General features: G+C 43.4%; 1 protein-coding gene across 1 annotated transcript; it reads left to right on the top strand.

Moving 5' to 3' along the window:
• The first annotated feature begins 221 nt into the window (after nt 1–221).
• On the top strand, nt 222–3,131 carry LOC124680632 (GDSL esterase/lipase At5g55050-like). Its single transcript, XM_047215701.1, has 3 exons — nt 222–730; nt 2,143–2,267; nt 2,346–3,131. The coding sequence occupies exons 1-3, from the start codon at nt 475–477 to the stop codon at nt 3,051–3,053; spliced, it is 1,089 nt and encodes a 362-aa protein (XP_047071657.1). The 5' UTR covers nt 222–474; the 3' UTR covers nt 3,054–3,131.
• The last annotated feature ends 20,055 nt before the right edge of the window (nt 3,132–23,186 follow it).

Here is a 23,186-nt window from a genome sequence, read left to right as displayed (position 1 = left end):
AAGGCCCTCCGTACGTACTAACTCATTCAGGTACGTGCTGTAATGCCTGGTTCACTTATCATAAACATCATACATCTGAATACTTGCCCATGCGGGTGAGACGGGCGCGCGCACCAAATCATGGAAGGTGAACTGGCTAGAGACCCGTCCCATACGCTCAGTTGTCACATTGGTCGTTATGCGATCGATAGCCCTGCCGTCTTCTGCAAACCACTCAGCCCATACACACACGCTATAACAGCGTACGTACTCCTCTTCCCAGCTCTTTTCAGTACACACCTAGTTTAATTACTAATACTGCATCTCATACTTCCACAGTTCCACTCCAGCACGCGATGCCTATAAATAGTCGTCAGCCAAACCTCCTGAATTCATTGTCTAGTACTAACTGGTGCTAGGAGCTCGGAGTGACAAGATTAGGACGTGCAAAATACACAGCGCGCTACTTGAGCAATAGCTTGATTGAGCTTAGCAATGGGTGCCAATACAGTTGCCTCTTGCTCCCTAGCCATCGTGGCTTTCATGGCTGCCTCGTTCTTGGCTACGGTGGCCGTGGTGGCGGCGTCGGTGCCGGCGGTGTACGTGTTCGGCGACTCGCTCGCCGACGTCGGGAACAACAACCACCTGCTGACGCTGCTCAAGGCGGACTTCTCCCACAACGGCATGGACTACCCTGGAGGGAAGGCCACCGGCCGCTTCAGCAACGGCAGGAACTCTGCTGACTTCCTCGGTGCGTATTCATTTCACTCCAAACGATGTCATTCTTCCCTGACCTGCAGTCTCTCATCTCTGATTTGTCGTGCATTTGCATTCGCTTACTAGGGTCGAATTAGAGGATATTATGACGATTTTCCGTGAGTCTTGAATCTTGATATAGTAATCCAAACTTCCGGTGCATTGCTAAGCTCATGAGGTGGAAACACAGTGCGGCTGCGCATTTTAGTTCTTTTTTTGAGGGGAGCTAAGTATTCATGTGGAGTAACTGTATTTTGTTAGTCCTTAAATATATCTGATACTACCTGCTACTATTTCGTTGAGCACGATCTATGTTAGTTACTTAGTTAATTAAACAGATAAATGATCTTCTCTTCAGAATTATAGAGACGCTTGAGATTGACCGTGAGGATCGATCTGACAATCAATCCTTCAAGATACTCCCAAACAAAACTAAAAAGGAATGGCGCCATTGCATTCACGGGCAAGATATTATACACATTTTACGCGGTCCCTATTCCTCACTGCAAATGTTATTTGACCATCGTTGTTGACGATGCCAAGTCGCAGCAACTGTAGCTTAGCTAGCTGGAGAAGGCACTGTGTGTGACAGGGAACTTCACTGCATACGTACAGATTTGGCGTCCAAAAGAAATTTTATTCTTTGCGGACGTTGTTATCTCGTCTATATCTTTCATCCCAAAAAACAGAAACATAGTTGTCCCAAGTCGCAATTTGTAAGCTCAGCCATGTGTATTCACACTTGGTGTCATTCTATATTGTACAACTCATACGTGATACGTACGTTCCAAAAAAACATGATATATATAGTAAACAATCGACATCTCGTAACTTTAACTAATTGTATAGACTATAGACAAGGACATTTCCAATACTTAAAATACATATTACGCTGAATTTATTGATATTGATTTGGTATTGTAGATATTTATATTTTTGTTTATAAGGTTGGTCAACTTTTAACTAAAAGAATGCACTCCTTATTTTTTTAAACGGAATTAGTTATGCACATTCTTACAACTCTAACCTCGAGGACTTGTCCTGATTGCGGGGACGACTAACTTCCATTGGACCGTCAGCTTGGTAACTTCCTTTATATTGTATATATGAAACCTACTCTAGATATATCGTATATGAAACCAGAATTTCTTAATACTTGAAACCTACTCTAGAATTTCTTAATACTTGAAATCAGAATTTAGAGGTCAAGAAGGCAATGGCAGACATGTGGGATTTAAACTCAAAATATCGTGTTATATTCTTATGGAAGTAGATATCTTGACCAAAAGTGTTTCAAGTGTGACCGTAGTAGTCTTCCTTAATTGCATACCATGGAAAGGACTTTAGATAATAAAGTATCTAAATATATTGCTTAATTGTGAGTTTCTGACATGTACATGGATGCAGCCGAGAAGCTCGGGCTGGCGAGCTCACCACCGTACCTCGCCTTATCCTCAAGCAGCAGTGCCAACTATGCGAACGGTGTCAACTTCGCTTCTGGTGGTTCAGGAGTCTCCAACGCCACAAACAAGGTACGCAGGCTAGCTTGTCGATCGAGGGTGTGAAAAATTGGGAACCAGAGACTGACCGACTGATGAAATGAATCACAGGATCAGTGCATCACCTTCGACAAGCAGATCCAGTACTACTCCGGCGTGTACGCGTCTCTGGCGCGGAGCCTCGGGCAGGATCAGGCGGCGAGCCACCTGGCGAGGTCCATCTTCGCCATCACCATCGGCAGCAACGACATCATCCACTACGCCAAGTCCAGCGCTGCCGCCAAGCTCAGGAACCCCTCCCAGCAGTTCGTCGACTCGCTGATCCAGTCCCTCACGGGCCAGCTGCAGAGCCTGTACAACCTCGGGGCACGTAAGGTGGTGTTCCTTGGCGTGGGGCCGGTGGGCTGCACCCCGTCGCTGCGGGAGCTGAGCTCCACCAAGGACTGCGGCGCCGAGGCGAACGCCATGGCCGTGCAGTACAACAAGGCGGCCGAGGCCGTCCTGAGCGGCATGAGCGCGAAGCACCCGGACCTGCACTACGCGCTCTTCGACTCCTCAGCCGCGCTCCTCCGGTACATCGACCAGCCGGCGGCGTACGGTTTTGCTGAGGTCAAGGCGGCTTGCTGCGGCTTGGGAGACTTGCACGCCAAGATCGCATGCACCCCGATCAGCCACTACTGCTCCAACCGCTCGGACCACGTCTTCTGGGACTTCTACCACCCCACGGAGGCCACCGCGCAGAAGCTCAGCAGCACCGCCTTTGATGGCTCGCCTCCCTTCATCTTCCCCATCAACATAAGGCAGCTTAGCGAAATATAGTGATCGACACGTTGTACCGCAAAATGTGTTTCATATTTTTTCCGATAATGGGCGTTTTATTATTTGATCAAGAAATTACACCCGGCCCCTCGTAACCAGGATGCACACAGCCATTCGAGAATCTGAAATAACTCAAAGTAAAAAAAACAACAAAGACGAATTACATATCAATCATGAGAGAAGGCCCAAGATAATAACGGTGGCCCAATTCGTAGATTATACTGCTACCCATGTTGGAAAAACTATCCCTTGATGTATCCTCCAACCGTGTATAGACCTCCGTAAAGAGGTCTCGGTTCTCACTCTTTGCACGCAGACCACGAACGGAGAATAGCGCTCCATCTGTTTATAACCTGCAAAAGGGAACAATTCTTATCATTAAAAACTTTGTCATTTCTGCATAGCCATAGTGGCAAGCGCTCACACCCTAATAAGCGTTCTAAACCTGTGATCAATACCATGAAGCCAATTTCCAAAGATATTGGCTACACTAGTCGGAGGATACATATCTGAAGCTACTTGGATGCATGCTCATATAGATCTGGCAAAGCGGCACTGGAAGAACAAGTGTTTAATTATCTCATTGTGATGACAGAATAGACACTCGGCACTCCCAAGCTAATTCCGCTTCGCAAGATTATCTTTGGTTAGGATTACTCCTCGACATCAACTGGTACGTCAGGTTGGATAATTGTATTGTATAACAAACTTACTGCAAATTTCCCATTGGATTGTAAGTTCCAACGAAATTTATCCGAACCTTCGGACAAATGAATGGATTCCAAACGAAGAACTAAGACATTCCACGCATTAAGCCTCTGTCCGTATAAGTCTCGTCTAAACGTCACTGAGTGGTGAGGTCGCCATTACTAGAGCAATGGTATCAATTTTGCGACGAACAATGCTATATAACGTCAGATATTGCTCAGAGAGAGGTCTATTTCTAACCAAGAATCCTCCCAGAACCATATCAACGATCCTTAATGGAAAAAAGTACCATATTTGAAGAAAAAGTTCTTCGTTGCCATTAGGCCGGCCCAAAAGTGCGAGTCCCCCGATTTACATAGGATTTGGGATAACGCTTTCTCGCAATGTACTTTCTATTAAGTAGGGTCTTCCATATGCCATCCTCAGTAGGTAGCTTGAAAATCCATTTACCTAGTAAGGCTGAGTTTTTTACCGCAAGGTCATGAACACCCAACCCCCCATATCCTTGGGACGGCATACAACATTCCACTTAACCAATCGATATTTCTTTTTCTCACTATCCCCTTGCCAAAAAAATCTCGATCGATAATAATCGAGCTTGTGTAAAACACCTTTCGGCAAGAGGAAGAAGGATATCATATACATCACCATATTGGAAAGTACTGAATTAATGAGTACTAGTCTTCCTCCCATAGATAGCAATTTACCTTCCAACTACTAACACGCTTCTGAAGTCTCTCCTCCACTAGTTTCCATTCAGCAAGTGTTAATCTCCGGTAATGAATCGGGGTTCCAAATAATTGATAGGAAACTGACCTTGCCCACAACCAAACAGCTCTGTATAGGAGGCAACTGAGTCATGGGCTTCACTGAAGCAGAACAATTCACTTTTATGGAAATTAATTTTGAGTCCCGATAATTGCTCAGAAGGAGCCAAGATTAGCTTTAGATTTCGAGCTTTGTCGAGGTCATGTTTCATAAATAAAATTGTATGATCAGCGTATTGAAGAATTGATAAACCCCCATCAACCAAATGACGGATCACACCTTCAATAAGACCATCACTATTGGCGTGTTCGATCAAGATGGCGAGCATATCAGCCACGATGTTGAACAAAAGTGGTGATAGAGGTCCCCTTGGCGTAAACCTTTTCTAGTCTGGAAGAAATGTCATGTGTCATCATTAACACAGATCGCAACACTTCCTCCAGACACGAAATCATTGATCAAAGCACGCCACCCTGGTGAAAACCTTTCATCCTGAGTGTTCGATGAAGAAAAGACCACTTGACTTTGTCATAGGGCTTCTCCAAATCTAGCTTTAAAACCACCCCATTCATAAATTTGTTTCATATGATACATAGAACTATAGAAGAAATCGAAAATAGATCGGAGTTGCCAAATTATTACTTAACTGATGTGTTCTCTGTTGAAATATTGGGAACATACGAGTGTCCCATATTAGATTTTGTTTTTTCTATAAATCTCAAAGTCCATATATGTGGCAGCCTATGTAAGTTTGAGCCTAAGTGGTGGCAGCTTACAAGGAAGTGGCAAGAGGTGGAAAGTTTAGTCTCACATGAAAATTTGGGACGAAGTTAGACCACCTTGCAAGTTAGGTTGTTCCATCACTAGCAAGTGAGTGAAAACATGAGTTGGTACAGGCTCGTCTCGATTCGACTGAACACGTCACGACATCTGCGCCGCGCTGGTGTTGAGTGGCAAGAGGTGCACTAGAAGAAATCGAAAATATATCGGAGTTGCCGAATTATTATTTGACTGATGTGTTCTCTTCAACACGCTCATTACTTAGCCTTCCATCAGCAACCTTTTCTTTGCAAGAATTCGGTCAATGGTTACATTCTCCTATTTGGTTAGGACAAAAAGTTAAAACGAAATGGTTCCATTCTTCTTTGGTTAGAGAATTGGACATCACAATGAGTCCATTCGAGCCGAGCTTGATGATGCCGTAGGTACACGTGCATCAGCCTTGGGAAAGTGGGTGCCACATGTTTCGGGGCTAATTGGGATTGATTGGGAGTGAATGGAGGAAGAAATGGAAAGAGAATAAATATGACATGTGGGTTCTAGAGTAATATTAATCCGGGTGGAAATTGTTGCTTTCTCAGCATACCAAGTATACTAAATAGTTTCAGGGTCCGTTCAGTTAGCGCCAACACGGCGGGGAATGCGGCCCAACCCCTATCAACCCCCGTTGATAGATTTGACCGATATTTTATCCAGACCCACCCATAACCGCTCGTTCGATTATATCCGACGTGAGACTTATCCCGGCTCAAACCCGCCCGAGCCCATCCATTCCACCGTGGATCGAAACATCGTATCCCATCTCATGGAAGAAATTCCTACCTGAGCGGCGTGACCAGGAGGTGAACTCGGCAGCAGTGACGGCGCTAGTGATGACATCTCCGCATCTCAAATATCGATCCCCCACGACGGCACTCTCGCGGGTAAAGTTCATCTCCCCCCTCACCCCCTTCCTCCTCTGGCGTATTCATAATTCTTGGATATCGATATGGCGTCTACGTCGCGGAAGCGTCGTTGAGACTCACGCGTTTGTTCCATCAGGTCAGCCACGTGCCACCACAATTTCCTGCCTCCGCCGCACCGGCAGGAGAAGGCGCGAGGCGGCTGGGTCCAGCGCCTTCCGCCCAGCCATCGGCGCCCAAGCCCATCCCGGGGGGCACCATCTAGATCGGAATTGATCCGTACGTGCATAGCACCACTCGATATCTACATCTGAATCGATCCGGTTGTGCATATCCCCATCTACATCATCTCGAAGATTTTCGCTGATTTGCGCATAGCGCCCCTGAATATCTAGATCTGAATTGATCCGGTCGTGCATGCTCTTATCTTCAACTAGTGAGGCTTCATGGGGGTGTGCTGTGAAGCTTCTCTTTATTGTTGGTGCCATGGGACATGTCTAAATATAGATTTCCGTGGTGATAAAACGGGCCGAGAACATTATGGTGGCTGAGATAGGAAGGTTTGTAATGGTGGAGAGGTGTATTGGTTGCATTGAAGACTAACATCACATGTTATTCTTGTGTATCTGTTCTTTGGTTACTTGCAACAACGGCCTGGCCAAGAAGGGGTGTAAGCACATGTGGACTACATTTTTGGTGGTGCTCCTTGAGTACCTAGTCGTGATTTTCCAGGGTGAAAGTCCAAGTTGTGGCCTTTATTGGTTGTATCTAGAAATAGCCTTGCTGAAGGCTTTGTTGTGAACTCGGACTTTCTCTAGGGTGAAATCCCAAGATCTTCGATCGGGCGATGATGCTTGTCCATTGTTTACTTCTTTGAGGCATTCTTTTAGAGAATCTCTTTTGTGTTCCTGGTGTTGTCTTCGGTGGTTGTTAGAGTGCTGATATGACGAGTGTTTCATCACCGCGACAAGGTTTTTGCTTTCATTTTCTCTTTTTTTTTTAGTTTTTATTGGTTATGTGCATCGTTGATGTCTTTCGACATCTTGTTGGTGCAGATGCTAGGTGTAATTTCTATCTTCACGATATTAATATAAATGAAATTCCATGTCTAAAGAAGAAAAAAAGTGAATTGGATTTCAATAAAGTCATTTCTTACAACCACAAATAAATATACCTTTGGAATTGAGAGACCTAGAGGAAGAACAACCTACCGTTCCTACCATTAGTCAGTTCATCTTCTAGATTAGCGGGACTGGAGAAGCGGATGTATAAAGCCATTTAACCAAAAACCTAGTTCGCTCTCAAATAAAAACCTAGTTCACTCGTTAAAGCACTCATAGCTGAATGGTAAAAGGGTCCACCAACCTAGAAAGACAAAATGAGTCAAAAGTAGATTCAGGTTGGATGCACAACCTCTTTAAGAAAAATGGAAAGGAGGAAGCATAGATCAGGAGATTATCAAATAGATCAACTTTTTGAACTACATGCTGAATCCATGATCACGCAACACACAACCTGGCGAATTGAAACATCTTTCTAGACAGAGGAAAATAAAATCTCACGTTGAGGGGATTACGGACCAGGCTTTCAAGTAGCGGGATTTTAGACCTAAAGTAGGATATTGCAATAGAAATGGACTAGAGGAGGAGTTTTGATTGGTTGGGTCACCTATTTAAAAGCCTTGTTTTTCCATGGCACTGACTTTCATAAATAAAGTATGTAAAAAAGAGCCAACCTAAACTAAACTACCCCTTGCGCTTCCATTAAACCCTTCTTTCTAAAAAAAGGAAGAGTGCACCCAAAAGAAATCCAAAAAAGGTCCATCAATATAAGGTTCTTTCTCTCGCGTAATTTCACCCGCTCGTTCTACTTTCGTGCTGGAGGGATTCGAACCCATGCTACAATCTTCTTGTATGTCGATTTTTCAAACCAATGCCTTAATCCACTCAACCATACCTCCAAGTTGTTGATCGGAATTGGATGTGTCTGGTTGGTTGCGTGAAGATCAAGGTAGAACCACCCTCTTCTCCTTATGGAGTGTCAGAAAAACATCCACTTTTTTTGTTGAACATAAAAGATATATTAACCTTCAACAGTACAAGATTACAAAGCTCTGAAAAGAGCAAGAGCCAACAATACTAAAGATTCGTGAAAACCATGCTAAGCATAGAAGATACCGAAGACTACAACATGAGTCAAACATTGGTCGTTTGTCCGACGACAGCTCGGGCTCGAACTTGCTGCGGTTGCAATCTTCAAGGGTCTTCTTTATGCTTCATAGCAGTTGATGCCCCGCGGTTGAATCTTCCAACGGTCTATCTGACGTATGCACTTGAGGCTTGTAAGGATTGAGATGTAGATATTGAATAGCCTTCATCGAGCTCAAACTCAAAGGGTCCCCGCTGTCAAATCTGAGGGTCAACAACGAAGGAGATGTCGTCCACCTCCGGTGACACATCCCCAACAGCACAGGGACGGCATCTTCAACAAGAGGGTCATCAATCAAAGGTTAACTTGTTCAGCATAAGAATGTAAGATAAGCTCGCTCTATAACACCTACTAGGCTACCATTGATTGAAAGTTGCTGCGTATGAACATAGAAATGCTGCCAAGATGTGACGATTGTACTAACTTTGCTCCTAAAATTCACACAACTAAAATGATTCCAGTTGAAATAGTTTCTCCGGGCAGCATAACCAATAGGTGGTGAACCAAACTCAGAAATCTCCATATAGATATCATTCCAGGCTATATTGACATACCCACAAATTAAGGTCATATTCAGAATAGGGATGCCATCAGGAAGATAGTGCACACGACAGTTCATCATGGATTTCAGTGCCATTGCAACCACCACCAGCACCTGGCCATCATCTTCAGTTTGGCGATAGTGAACATCACACACAATAACCGGATGCCGAGCAGAAAAATGAGGAAGGGGAAAAGGATCCCCTCCCGCATGTGCAGGAATTTTTGCAACAACATACTCGAATCCGTCCTTGAGCGCAGTAGAACCATATCGGCCTAACTGACAGCAATCAGATGAACTCACCAGGCAGGGCTTGCTGTAGAAGAACAGATCGAATTTGACAGGGGTAGTGGAGAGGCCGCCTTCAATTGCCGCCTTGTACCAAAACGGTGTAGCTCCAGCCCAGCTCTAGGGGCGCTGCAAGGAGGCGGAGGCGATTCCTTGAGTAGCCACCATGGCTACCCAGCAATAGACCAAAATAGAGATTCCCGTCCAGGAAAACGCCACCACGTTCCAGGGAAGCATACGAATAAGAGTCGAATCATCGGATCTGGGGAGGTCGCCTCCTCCCAAAATCAACCGCCCGACCACCATGGACAAGCAGAGAAGACTTGGCCGAACGAACCCTAGATCCGGTTTAATTGAGAGGGGAAAAGATAAAAACAACCTAACTCTACAACTCCAGGCCTCCCTCCCACTCACCACCGGCCACTGTGGCTGCTGGCGGCGGGGAGGAGAGAGGCCAGAGACGGGGAAGATGGATGGGATTAAGGAAGGGTCAGCATGGAGGCCAGTCGCCTCAGGGACAAAGCTCCACAGGGGTCCACTTGGATAAAACGTACAAGTTAGTCACGGGAAACAACATGGAAAGTTGGTGGAAGGGAACCATTCCCTTCCACCAACTTTCCATGTTGTTTGGCTGCAGACAAGGTCATGACGTCTAGAAGTGCCTCGACCATCTATGTGCCGTTAACGCGGCCTAGGAGACAGACATCACATGTGAGGTGATCCTTGAAGAACTGCTCTGCGCTTCTTCTTCTTTTGTTGTTGTTGTTTTAGTTGTGGTTTTTTTTTTGAACAAGATAGGCCCCGAAGGACCTGGAGCATGCATTAAGTCGTCGGTGGGAGCAAAGTTACATAGAGGACCTCAAGTAAAAGCAAAATTACAACCAAGTCCCTATTTTTTGCACTAAGCACCCTACAGAGACGCGTTGAAACGCGATCGAGTCCAAACCGACAGTTGCTGACTCTCCGGCGTCACCGTCACTTCCATCCCCGGGGACGAAGCCACTTGAGGACGGAGCAACGCTGGTCGCCACGCCGTAGTCGAAGAAGATCTGATACGTCTCCGACGTATCGATAATTTCTTATGTTCCATGCCACATTATTGATGATATCTACATGTTTTATGCACACTTTATGTCATATTCGTGCATTTTCTGGAACTAACCTATTAACAAGATGCCGAAGAGCCGCTTGTCTGTTTTCTGCTGTTTTTGGTTTCAGAAATCCTAGTAACAAAATATTCTCGGAATTGGACGAAATCAACGCCCAGGGTCCTATTTTGCCACGAAGCTTCCAGAAGACCGAAGAGGAGTCGAAGTGGGGCCACGAGGCGCCGCCACACTAGGGCGGCGCGGCCCGGGCCCCGGCCACGCCGACCTATGGTGTGGGGCCCTCGTGTGGCCCCCGCGTTGCCCTTTCGCCTACTTAAAGCCTCCGTCGCGAAACCCCCGGCACCAAGAGCCACGATACGGAAAACCTTCCGGGGACGCCGCCGCCGCCAATCCCATCTCGGGGGATTACGGAGATCTCCTCCGGCACCTGCCGGAGAGGGGATTCATCTCCCGGAGGACTCTTCACCGCCATGGTCGCCTCCGGAGTGATGAGTGAGTAGTTCACCCCTGGACTATGGGTCCATAGCAGTAGCTAGATGGTCGTCTTCTCCTCATTGTGCTTCATTGTTGGATCTTGTGAGCTGCCTAACATGATCAAGATCATTTATCTGTAATGCTATATGTTGTGTTTGTCGGGATCCGATGGATAGAGAATACTATGTTATGTTAATTATCAAGTTATTACCTATGTGTTGTTTATGATCTTGCATGCTCTCCGTTATTAGTAGAGGCTCGGCCAAGTTTTTGCTCTTAACTCCAAGAGGGAGTATTTATGCTCGATAGTGGGTTCATGCCTCCATTGATATCCGGGACGAGTGACGGAAAGTTCTAAGGTTGTGGATGTGCTGTTGCCACTAGGGATAAAACATTGATGCTATGTCTAAGGATGTAGTTGTTGATTACATTACGCACCATACTTAATGCAATTGTCTGTTGCTTTGCAACTTAATACTGGAAGGGGTTCGGATGATAACCTGAAGGTGGACTTTTTAGGCATAGATGCATGTTGGATGGCGGTTGATACGTCTCCGACGTATTGATAATTTCTTATGTTCCATGCCATATTATTGATGATACCTACATGTTTTATGCACACTTTATGTCATATTCGTGCATTTTACGGAACTAACCTATTAACAAGATGCCGAAGTGCCGATTCTTGTTTTCTGCTGTTTTTGGTTTCGGAAATCCTAGTAACGAAATATTCTCGGAATCGGACGAAATCAAGACCCGGGTTCCTATTTTCACCGGAAGCATCCGGAACACCCGAGAGCCGCCGGAGGGGGCCCTGTGGGCCCAGATGATAGGGTGGCGCGGCCTGGGCCCTGGCCGCGCCAGCCTATGGTGCCACCGCCTCTTCGACCCTCTGACGCTGCCCTTCCGCCTATTTAAAGCCTCCGTCGAGAAAACCCTGATACAAAAAACCACGATACGGAAAACCTTCCAGAGCCGCCGCCATCGCGAAGCCAAGATCTGGGGGATAGGAGTCTCTGTTCCGGCACCCTGCCGGAGCGGGGAAGTGCCCCCGGAAGGCTTCTCCATCGACACCGCTGCCATCTCCACCGCCATCTTCATCACCGCTCGTTGCTCCCATGAGGAGGGAGTAGTTCTCCATCGAGGCTCGGGGCTGTACCGGTAGCTATGTGGTTCATCTCTCTCCTATGTACTTCAATACAATAATCTCATGAGCTGCCTTACATGATTGAGATTCATATGATGATGCTTGTAATCTAGATGTCACTATGCTAGTCAAGTGAGTTTTACTTATGTGATCTCCGGAGACTCCTTGTCCCACGTGTGTAAAGGTGACAGTGTGTGCACCGTGTGGGTCTCTTAGGCTATATTTCATAGAATACTTACTCACTGTTATGAATGGCGTAGTGAAGTGCTTATTTATATCCCTTTATGATTGCAATGTGTTTTGTATCACAATTTATCTATGTGCTACTCTAGTGATGTGTTATTAAAGTAGTTTTATTCCTCCTGCACGGTGTAATGGTGACAGTGTGTGCATCCGTGTTAGTACTTGGCATATGCTATGATCATGATCTCTTGTAGATTGTGGAGTTAATTATCATTATGATAGTATTGATGTGATCTATTCCTCCTACATAGCGTGAAGGTGACGAGTGTGCATGCTTGTGTTAGTACTTGGTTTAGTCGTGTCGATCTTTCTTGCACTCTAAGGTTATTTAAATATGAACATTTAATTGTGGAGCTTGTTAACTCCGGCATTGAGGGTTCGTGTAATCCTACGCAATGTGTTCATCATCCAACAAGAGTGTAGAGTATGCATTTATCTATTCTGTTATGTGATCAATGTTGAGAGTGTCCACTAGTGAAAGTCTATTCCCTAGGCCTTGTTCCTGAATATCGCTATCGCTGCTTGTTTACTTGTTTCTATCGCGTTACTACTCGTTGCGTTACTACTGCTGCGTTACTACTGCTTGTTTACTTGTCCCGGGCAAAGCACTTTTCCGGTGCCGTTGCTACTACTTATTCATACCACCTGTATTTCACTATCTCTTCGCCGAACTAGTGCACCTATTAGGTGTGTTGGGGACACAAGAGACTTCTTGCTTTGTGGTTGCGGGGTTGCATGAGAGGGATATCTTTGACCTCTTCCTCCCCGAGTTCGATAAACCTTGGGTGATCCACTTAAGGTAAACTTGCTGCACGTTCTACAAACCTCTCGCTCTTGGGGGCCCAACACCTGTCTACAAGAATAGAAGCTCCCGTAGACATCAAGCACTTTTCCGGCGCCGTTGCCGGGGAGGAAAGGTAAAAAGGCACTCATACTCCGGTTCCGTGTAACGAGTACTTTTCACGGCGCCATTGTGTTTGTGCTCGAAGCTATTTCCTTTAGATCCTGCAATTGCATCTTTTTGTTTCTTGTTTACACTAGTTTGGCATAATGGACAACAATGAGCTTCTTATTCTATTTCCTGATTTAAAACATGGATTGTTTGATGCGAAAATTAAAAAACCTATGGAATCTTATTTGCATGCTTGGTAGTAATATTAGTATGAACGCTTTGAACACCATTGTTGATAATAATGTAGAAAGTTCTAAGCTTGGGGAAGCTGGTTTTCATGATCTTTTTAGTCCCCCAAGCATTGAGGAGAAAATTTTCTTTGATGATACTTTGCCTCCTATTTATGATGATTATAATAGTGGTCTTTTGGTACAACCTACTACGGAGAGTGAATTTTATAATGATTATACTATGCCTCCTACACTTGATGAGAATAATAATGATAGCTACTTTGTTGAATTTGCTCCCACTACAACTAATAAAATTGATTATGCTTATGTGGAGAGTAATAATTTTATGCATGAGACTCATGATAAGAATGCTTTATGTGATAGTTATATTGTTGAGTTTGCTCATGTTGCTACTGAAAGTTATTATGAGAGAGGAAAATATGGTTGTAGAAATTTTCATGTTACTAAAATGCCTCTCTATGTGCTGAAATTTTTGAAGCTACACTTGTTTTATCTTCCTATGCTTGTTACTTTGCTCTTCATGAACTTGTTTATTTACAAGATTCCTATGCATAGGAAGCATGTTAGACTTAAAGTTGTTTTGAATTTGCCTCTTGATGCTCTCTTTTGCTTCAACCACTATTTCTTGCGAGTGCATCATTAAAACTGCTGAGCCCATCTTAACGGCTATAAAGAAAGAACTTCTTGGGAGATAACCCACGTGTTATTTTGCTACAGTACTTTGTTTTATATTTGTGTCTTAGAAGTTGTTTACTACTGTAGCAACCTCTCCTTATCTTATTTTATTGCATTGTTGTGCCAAGTAAAGTCGTTGATAGAAAGGTTGATACTAGATTTGGATTACTGCGCAGAAACAGATTTCTTTTCTGTCACGAATCTGGGTCTAATTCTCTGTAGGTAACTCAGAAAATTAAGACAATTTACGCGAGTGATCCTCAGATATGTACGCAACTTTCATTCAATTTGGGCATTTTCATTTGAGCAAGTCTGGTGGCCTAATAAAATCCATCTTTACGGACTGTTCTGTTTTGACAGATTCTGCCTTTTATTTCGCATTGCCTCTTTTGCTATGTTGGATGAATTTCTTTGATCCATTAATGTCCAGTAGCTTTATGCAATGTCCAGAAGTGTTAAGAATGATTGTGTCACCTCTGAACATGTTAATTTTTATTATGCACTAACCCTCTAATGAGTTGTTTCGAGTTTGGTGTGGAGGAAGTTTTCAAGGATCAAGAGAGGAGGATGATATACTATGATCAAGAAGAGTGAAAGCTCTAAGCTTGGGGATGCCCCGGTGGTTCACCCCTGCATATTCTAAGAAGACTCAAGCGTCTAAGCTTGGGGATGCCCAAGGCATCCCCTTCTTCATCGACAAATTATCAGGTTCCTCCCCTGAAACTATATTTTTATTCCGTCACATCTTATGCACTTTGCTTGGAGCGTCGGTTTGTTTTTGTTTTTTGTTTTGTTTGAATAAAATGGATCCTAGCATTCACTTTATGGGAGAGAGACACGCTCCGCTGTAGCATATGGACAAATATGTCCTTAGGCTCTACTCATAGTATTCATGGCGAAGTTTCTTCTTCGTTAAATTGTTATATGGTTGGAATTGGAAAATGCTACATGTAGTAACTCTAAAATGTCTTGGATAATTTGATACTTGGAAATTGTTGTGCTCACGTTTAAGCTCTTGCATCATATACTTTGCACCCATTAATGAAGAAATACTTAGAGCTTGCTAATTTGGTTTGCATATTTGGTTTCTCTAGAGTCTAGATAACATCTAGTATTGAGTTTTGAACAACAAGGAAGACGGTATGGAGTCTTATAATGTTTACAATATATCTTTTATGTGAGTTTTGCTGTACCGTTCGTCCTTGTGTTTGTTTCAAATAACCTTGCTAGCCTAAACCTTGTATCGAGAGGGAATACTTCTCATACATCCAAAATCCTTGAGCCAACCACTATGCCATTTGTGTCCACCATACCTACCTACTACATGGTATTTATCCGCCATTCCAAAGTAAATTGTTTGAGTGCTACCTTTAAAATTCCATCATTCACCTTTGCAATATATAGCTCATGGGACAAATAGCTTAAAAACTATTGTGGTATTGAATATGTACTTATGCACTTTATCTCTTATTAAGTTGCTTGCTTGTGCGATAACCATGCTTCAGGGGACGCCATCAACTATTCTTTGTTGAATATCATGTGAGTTGCTATGCATGTCCGTCTTGTCTGAAGTAAGAGAGATCTACCACCTTTATGGTTGGAGCATGCATATTGTTAGAGAAGAACTTTGGGCCGCTAACTAAAGCCATGATTCATGGTGGAAGTTTCAGTTTTGGACACATATATCCTCAATCTCATATGAGAATAATAATTGTTGCCACATGCTTATGCATTAAAGAGGAGTCCATTATCTGTTGTCCATGTTGTCCCGGTATGGATGTCTAAGTTGAGAATAATCAAAAGCGAGAAATCCAAGATGCGAGCTTTCTCCTTAGACCTTTGTACAGGCGGCATGGAGGTACCCCATTGTGACACTTGGTTAAAACATGTGCATTGCAAAGATCCGGTAGTCCAAGCTAATTAGGACAAGGTGCGGGCACTATTAGTATACTATGCATGAGGCTTGCAACTTGTAAGATATAACTTACATAACTCATATGCTTTATTACTACCGTTGACAAAATTGTTTCATGTTTTCAAAATAAAAGCTCTAGCACAAATATAGCAATCGATGCTTTCCTCTTTGAAGGACCATTCTTTTTTACTTTTATGTTGAGTCAGTTCACCTATTTCTCTCCACCTCAAGAAGCAAACACTTGTGTTAACTGTGCATTGATTCTTACATACTTGCATATTGTACTTGTTATATTACTCTATGTTGACAATTATCCATGAGATATACATGTTACAAGTTGAAAGCAACCGCTGAAACTTGATCTTCCTTTGTGTTGCTTCAATACCTCTACTTTGAATTATTGCTTTATGAGTTAACTCTTATGCAAGACTTATTGATGCTTGTCTTTAAGTACTATTCATGAAAAGTCTTTGCTTTATGATTCACTTGTTTACTCATGTCATTACCATTGTTTTGATCGCTGCATTCATTACATATGTTTACAAATAGTATGATCAAGGTTATGATGGCATGTCACTTCAGAAATTATCTTTGTTATCGTTTTACCCGCTCGGGACGAGCGAGAACTAAGCTTGGGGATGCTTGATACGTCTCCGACGTATCGATAATTTCTTATGTTCCATGCCATATTATTGATGATACCTACATGTTTTATGCACACTTTATGTCATATTCGTGCATTTTCCGGAACTAACCTATTAACAAGATGCCGAAGTGCCAGTTGCTGTTTTCTGCTGTTTTTGGTTTCAGAAATCCTAGTAACGAAATATTCTCGGAATCGGACGAAATCAAGACCCTGGTTCCTATTTTCACCGGAAGCATCCAGAACACCCAAGAGCCGCCAGAGGGGGGCCCTGTGGGCCCCAGATGATAGGGTGGCGCGGCCTGGGCTCTGGCCGCGCCAGCCTATGGTGCCACCGCCTCTTCGACCCTCTGACGCTGCCCTTCCGCCTATTTAAAGCCTCCGTCGAGAAAACCCTGATACAAAAAACCACGATACGGAAAACCTTCCAGAGCCGCCGCCATCGCGAAGCCAAGATCTGGGGGACATGAGTCTCTGTTCCGGCACCCTGCCGGAGCGGGGAAGTGCCCCCGGAAGGCTTCTCCATCGACACCGCTGCCATCTCCACCGCCATCTTCATCACCGCTGCTGCTCCCATGAGGAGGGAGTAGTTCTCCATCGAGGCTCGGGGCTGTACCGTAGCTATGTGGTTCATCTCTCTCCTATGTACTTCAATACAATAATCTCATGAGCTGCCTTACATGATTGAGATTCATATGATGATGCTTGTAATCTAGATGTCACTATGCTAGTCAAGTGAGTTTTACTTATGTGATCTCCGGGAGACTCCTTGTCCCACGTGTGTAAAGGTGACGGTGTGTGCACCGTGTGGGTCTCTTAGGCTATATTTCACGTAATACTTACTCACTGTTATGAATGGCGTAGTGAAGTGCTTATTTATATCCCTTTATGATTGCAATGTGTTTTGTATCACAATTTATCTATGTGCTACTCTAGTGATGTGTTATTAAAGTAGTTTTATTCCTCCTGCACGGTGTAATGGTGACAGTGTGTGCATCCGTGTTAGTACTTGGCATATGCTATGATCATGATCTCTTGTAGATTGTGGAGTTAATTATCATTATGATAGTATTGATGTGATCTATTCCTCCTACATAGCGTGAAGGTGACAGTGTGCATGCTGTGTTAGTACTTGGTTTAGTCGTGTCGATCTTTCTTGCACTCTAAGGTTATTTAAATATGAACATTTAATTGTGGAGCTTGTTAACTCCGGCATTGAGGGTTCGTGTAATCCTACGCAATGTGTTCATCATCCAACAAGAGTGTAGAGTATGCATTTATCTATTCTGTTATGTGATCAATGTTGAGAGTGTCCACTAGTGAAAGTCTATTCCCTAGGCCTTGTTCCTAAATATCGCTATCGCTGCTTGTTTACTTGTTTCTATGCGTTACTCACTGTTGCGTTACAACTCGCTTGTTTACTTGTCCTGGGCAAAGCACTTTTCTGGTGCCGTTGCTACTACTTATTCATACCACCTGTATTTCACTATCTCTTCGCCGAACTAGTGCACCTATTAGGTGTGTTGGGGACACAAGAGACTTCTTGCTTTGTGGTTGCAGGGTTGCATGAGAGGGATATCTTTGACCTCTTCCTCCCTGAGTTCGATAAACCTTGGGTGATCCACTTAAGGGAAACTTGCTGCTGTTCTACAAACCTCTGCTCTTGGAGGCCCAACACTGTCTACAAGAATAGAAGCTCCCGTGAGATTGACAACCTCACTGTCTACAAGAAGGCCCAATACTGAAATACAAATCTGCTGCAATACTTGCTTTACTGTTTTCTTGCAAACAATCATCTTCCACACAATACGGTTAATCCTTTGTTACAGCAAGCCGGTGAGATTGACAACCTCACTGTTTCGTTGGGGCAAAGTACTTTGGTTGTGTTGTGCAGGTTCCACGTTGCGCCGGAATCCCTGGTGTTGCGCCGTGATACGTCCAAAACGTATCTACTTTCCCGAACACTTTTGCTATTGTTTTGCCTCTAATTTGTGTATTTTGGATGCAACTAACACGGACTAACGTTGTTTTCAGCAGAACTGTTCTGGTGTCTCGTTTTGTGCAGTAAATCCAACTTTCGGGAAAAACCTCGGGATTTTGACGAAAGGGCCTATTTTCCCGTAATGCGACGGAGCCGGAAGGACAATTGAAGTGGAGGCCCGAGGGCCCCACACCACATGGCGGCGCGGCCCGGGGGGCCCGCGCGGCCATGTGGTGTGGCCCCTCGGCTGGCCTCCGACGCCCCCTTCGGACAACTTATTCGCCTCGACCTAAAAACGCACGGAGAGGAGTCGAAGTCGCCGTAAACCCTCCGGAACGCCGCCACATCGCGAAACTCCGTCGCGGGAGCCGAAGTCTCCGTTCGGCACTCCGCCGGACGGGGAATTGGAGGAGATCATCACCGCCATCACCGCCAACGCCTCTCCATCAACCAGCAATGTTTCCCCCATCCATGTGTGAGTAATTCCCCGCTGTAGGCCGAAGGGGATGGTAGGGATTGGATGAGATTGGTCATGTAATAGCATAAGATTGCTAGGGCATAGTGCCTAGTGTCCGTAGATGGTACTTTTATGATATTGTTGCAACTTGTTATGCTTAATGCTTGTCACTAGGGCCCGAGTACCATGATCTCAGATCTGAACATGTTATTGATTCATGAAGATATTCGTTGTTTATGATCTTACCCGCAAGTTGTATACACATGTCGCTCGTCCGGAACCAATGGCCCCGAAGTGACGTAAATCGGGACAACCGGAGGGAATGGCAGTGACGTGAGGATCACATGTGTTCACGGAGTGTTAATGCTTTGCTCCGGTACTCTATTAAAAGGAGTACCTTAATATCCGAGTAGTTTCCCTTGAGGCCCGGCTGCCACCGGCTGGTAGGACAAAAGATGTTGTGCAAGTTTCTCATTGCGAGCACGTACGACTATAATTGGAACACATGCCTATTGATTGATTAGTACTTGGATACCGTTTTATTATTATCTCGCAAATGCCCTGCTATGATTGTTACATGAGTTTCTCTCATCCATGCAACGCCCGTCATCCGTCCCCGTGCCTACAGTATTTTAATCCTGCTCGTTTACTAAAATCACTACTCGCTGTCTTTGTTACTCGCTACCGTTATTTCACTACCGCTACTGCTATAAAACTGTTACTACTCGATAAACTCTTGCGAGCAAGTCTCGTTTCCAGGTGCGGCTGAATTGACAACTCCGCTGTTAAGGCTTTCAAGTATTCTTTGTCTCCCCTTGTGTCGAATCAATAAATTGGGTAATACTTCCCTCGAAGACTGTTGCGATCCCCTATACTTGTGGGTCATCAAGACTATTTTCTGGGCGCCGTTGCCGGGGAGCATAGCTTTATTTGGAAGTTCACTTGGATTAATATTGTTCGCTGCAAATTCTCCATCATGGGTAAACCTCGCGATACTAAGGTCGCCATATTACCATCCACTACAAGAAAAGGTACAACTCTGAGTACCTCTGCTGCTCTTGATTCACCATCTGTGATTGATAAACTTATTTCACCGCCACATGCTTCAAATGCTGGTACTTCTGCTGAATCTGAAAACTCCCATAATACTGATAATATGTCTGCTGTGCTTGATGATAGTGGTTCATTGGGAACTTTTCTAGATGCTAAAATTGCTAGGTCTAGACAAATTGAAAATGCTGAAACTCCTGATGTTACTACACCTCGTTAATTCACCTGAACTTGAATACTCTAGTGATGATCTTGATGAAGATTATGTGGAACTTGATGATGATTTTATTGAAAAATGCCATGCTACTACCGATGCAAGAAAAATTAAAAAGTTGCTTGCAGAACATACCGTTAGATATAAACCGTCTCCCGATCCTAAATTTGCCACATCTCCTATAAACATTAGGGATAAAGATTATGATTTTTCTCTTGATCTATCTCATATAGCTATTGTTGAGAAAACACCCTTTTGTGGTACTGAAAAAGAAAGTGTTGTTGAACACATGACTGAGTTATCTACTTTGAGTAGCTTGTTTTCTGATGATGTTAAGAAGCGTACTTACTTTGTTGCTAAAATCTTTCCATTCTCATTAAAGGATGACGCTAAAACTTGGTATAATAGTTTGCCACCTAGTTCTATTAAAAGTCCAAAAGAATTGCTTGCCGTTTTCTTTCGGAAATACTTTCCTGCTAGTGCTCAACATGCTGCTTTGCAGAGAGTTTATAATTTTGATCAGGGAGATGAAGAGAAATTGCCTGAGGCTTGGGCGAGATTTTGCTCTCTTATTAGAGCTCTGCCTGACCATGATTTGGAAAAGCATGATTTGCTTGATATATTTTATAGTGGACTAACCATTGAGTCTAGGGCATACCTGGATAGTTGTGCTGGTTGTGTTTTCAGGAAAAAAGAACTCCGGACGACGCTGAAGAATTATTGGCTAAAATAGGCCGGAATTATGATGATTGGAATACGCCTGAACCAACTCCAACGCCAATAGTGAAGAAGAGGGGTTTAATTAAATTGAATGATGAAGATATGAGGGAAGCCAAGAAGTCTCTCAAGGAGAAAGGTATTAAATCTGAAGATGTGAAGAATCTACCTCCCATAGAAGATATATGTGAGATAATTCCCCCTTCATCCATGATTGAGGTAAATTCCCTTCAACGCTTTACTAGGGAAGATATTCCGTATTCAAAACCTCCTGCGCAATGCTTAGATGAGTTTGATAATTATATTGTTAAGCAAGAAAATTTTAATATGAGAGTAGAGAATCATCTAATGGAAAATTCTCAAGCTATTAGTCAATTGCATGATATTGTGGAGAGAACCTCCAATGATGTTAAGATGCTTGTTAAACATTTTCATATGATTCAAACTCAAATTGATCAACTCACTAAAGTGCAAAATGACTTGTTAGGAAATAATGCTAAAGAAAAACATGCTTATGAAGTAACAACTAGAGGTGGTGTCTCTACCCAGGATCCTCTATATCCTGAAGGGCATCCCAAAAGAATTGAACAAGATTCTCAACGCATTGAACCTAGAGCTCCATCTAAGAAAAAGAAGAAGAAACATAAAAATGTTGTAGAATCCTCTGAACCTGTTAATGATCCTAATAGTATTTCTATTTCTGATGCTGAAACTGAAAGTGGTAATGAACATGATAAAGATAATGATAAGAATGATACTCCTGATAAAGAAGAGGTTGAAAAAGAACCTGAAAAGCATGCTAAAAATAAAAAGTATACTAAAGAAGATTTTATTGCTGAGAAACATGGTAATGAAAGAGAACCTTGGGTGCAAAAGCCAATGCCTTTTCCTGCTAAGAAACTAAAATCAAAGGAAGAGGAACACTATAATAAATTCTGTGATTGGATGAAACCTTTATTCTTGCAAATTCCTTTGACCGATGCTATTAAATTGCCTCCTTATTCAAAGTATATGAAAGATATTGTTACTAACAAAAGGAAAATCCCCAATGAGGAAATTTCCACTATGCTTGCTAATTACTCTTTCAATGGCAAAGTTCCAAAGAAGTTGGGCGACCCGGTATACCTACTATTCCTTGTTCTATTAAGAATAACTATGTTAAAACTGCTCTATGTGACTTGGGAGCCGGTGTTAGTGTTATGCCTTTTTCTCTTTATAAGAGACTTTACTTAGATAAGTTGATACCTATCTGATATATCTTTGCAAATGGCTGATAAATCTACTGCTATTCCTGTTGGTATATGTGAGGATGTTCCTGTTCAAGTTACTAATAACTGCTTGATATTAACTGATTTTGTTGTGTTGGAAATGCCCGAAGATGATAATATGTCTATTATTCTTGGGAGACCTTTTCTTAACACCGCAGGGGCTGTTATTGATTGCAATAAAGGAAAGGTTACTTTCAATGTTGATGATAGGGAACACACCGTCTATTTCCCCAAGAGGATTGAGAAAGCGTGCGGAGTTAATACTATCTCTCATGTGAGAACTATCAAAGTGGGAACCATCGATTGTCCTATATATGAGCCTAAAGAAGAATATCAAACTCTTGTGATTGGATCCATATCAATACAATTCAAGGTAACATGATTGATTTGAGGTTTATTTCTTCATATGCTATGTAAAATTTATTTGGTGGCAAGACTTGATCAACCTTGTTAACAAATACCTTTTATATGCATAGAGGAGGTAAACAACATCTCTTTCTTCCTCCACTTGCTTTAGTTGCTGTAGCACTTTTAATTTGCAAAGTTTCTTAGTTGATTTGAGATTTCAAAAAATTTCTTAGCCAGTAATAATAAACTTAATACCCAGAAAATGTGCATTTTTCAAACTTTTCAAAAATTCGCGAAAATTACACCGTTGGTCCTATTTTTCGACGAGGCACCTGGGAGCACCAGAGGATGACCTGTGGGGCACCACAGGGTGCCACACCACAGGCCGGCGTGGCCAAGGAGGTGGGCGCGCCACCATGTGGTGTGGGCCCCTCCTTGCCCCACTTTGCCATCTCTTTCTCCCAGCACCTTCTCTCTCCCGAAAAAACTCGTACCAAGTTCCTCTCACTCGCGTTTTTGCTCAAGAACTCCAGATTTCTCGATCTCTTTGCTCA

The sequence above is a fragment of the Lolium rigidum genome, unplaced genomic scaffold (assembly GCF_022539505.1).
Source record: "Lolium rigidum isolate FL_2022 unplaced genomic scaffold, APGP_CSIRO_Lrig_0.1 contig_23328_1, whole genome shotgun sequence".
Classification (NCBI taxonomy): Eukaryota; Viridiplantae; Streptophyta; class Magnoliopsida; order Poales; family Poaceae; genus Lolium; species Lolium rigidum.
The sequence above is the reverse complement of the archived record's forward strand: the minus strand, read 5'-3'. Positions and strand labels throughout refer to the sequence as shown.

What these genes read in the sequence shown, in the direction of transcription:
- LOC124680632 (XM_047215701.1), top strand. Translation starts at nt 475, where the DNA reads ATGGGTGCCAATACAGTTGCCTCTTGCTCCCTAGCCATCGTGGCTTTC. An exon ending in GAACTCTGCTGACTTCCTCG is followed by an intron (nt 731 to 2,142) that starts GTGCGTATTCAT and finishes ACATGGATGCAG; the next exon opens with CCGAGAAGCTCGGGCTGGCG. An exon ending in TCTCCAACGCCACAAACAAG is followed by an intron (nt 2,268 to 2,345) that starts GTACGCAGGCTA and finishes AATGAATCACAG; the next exon opens with GATCAGTGCATCACCTTCGA.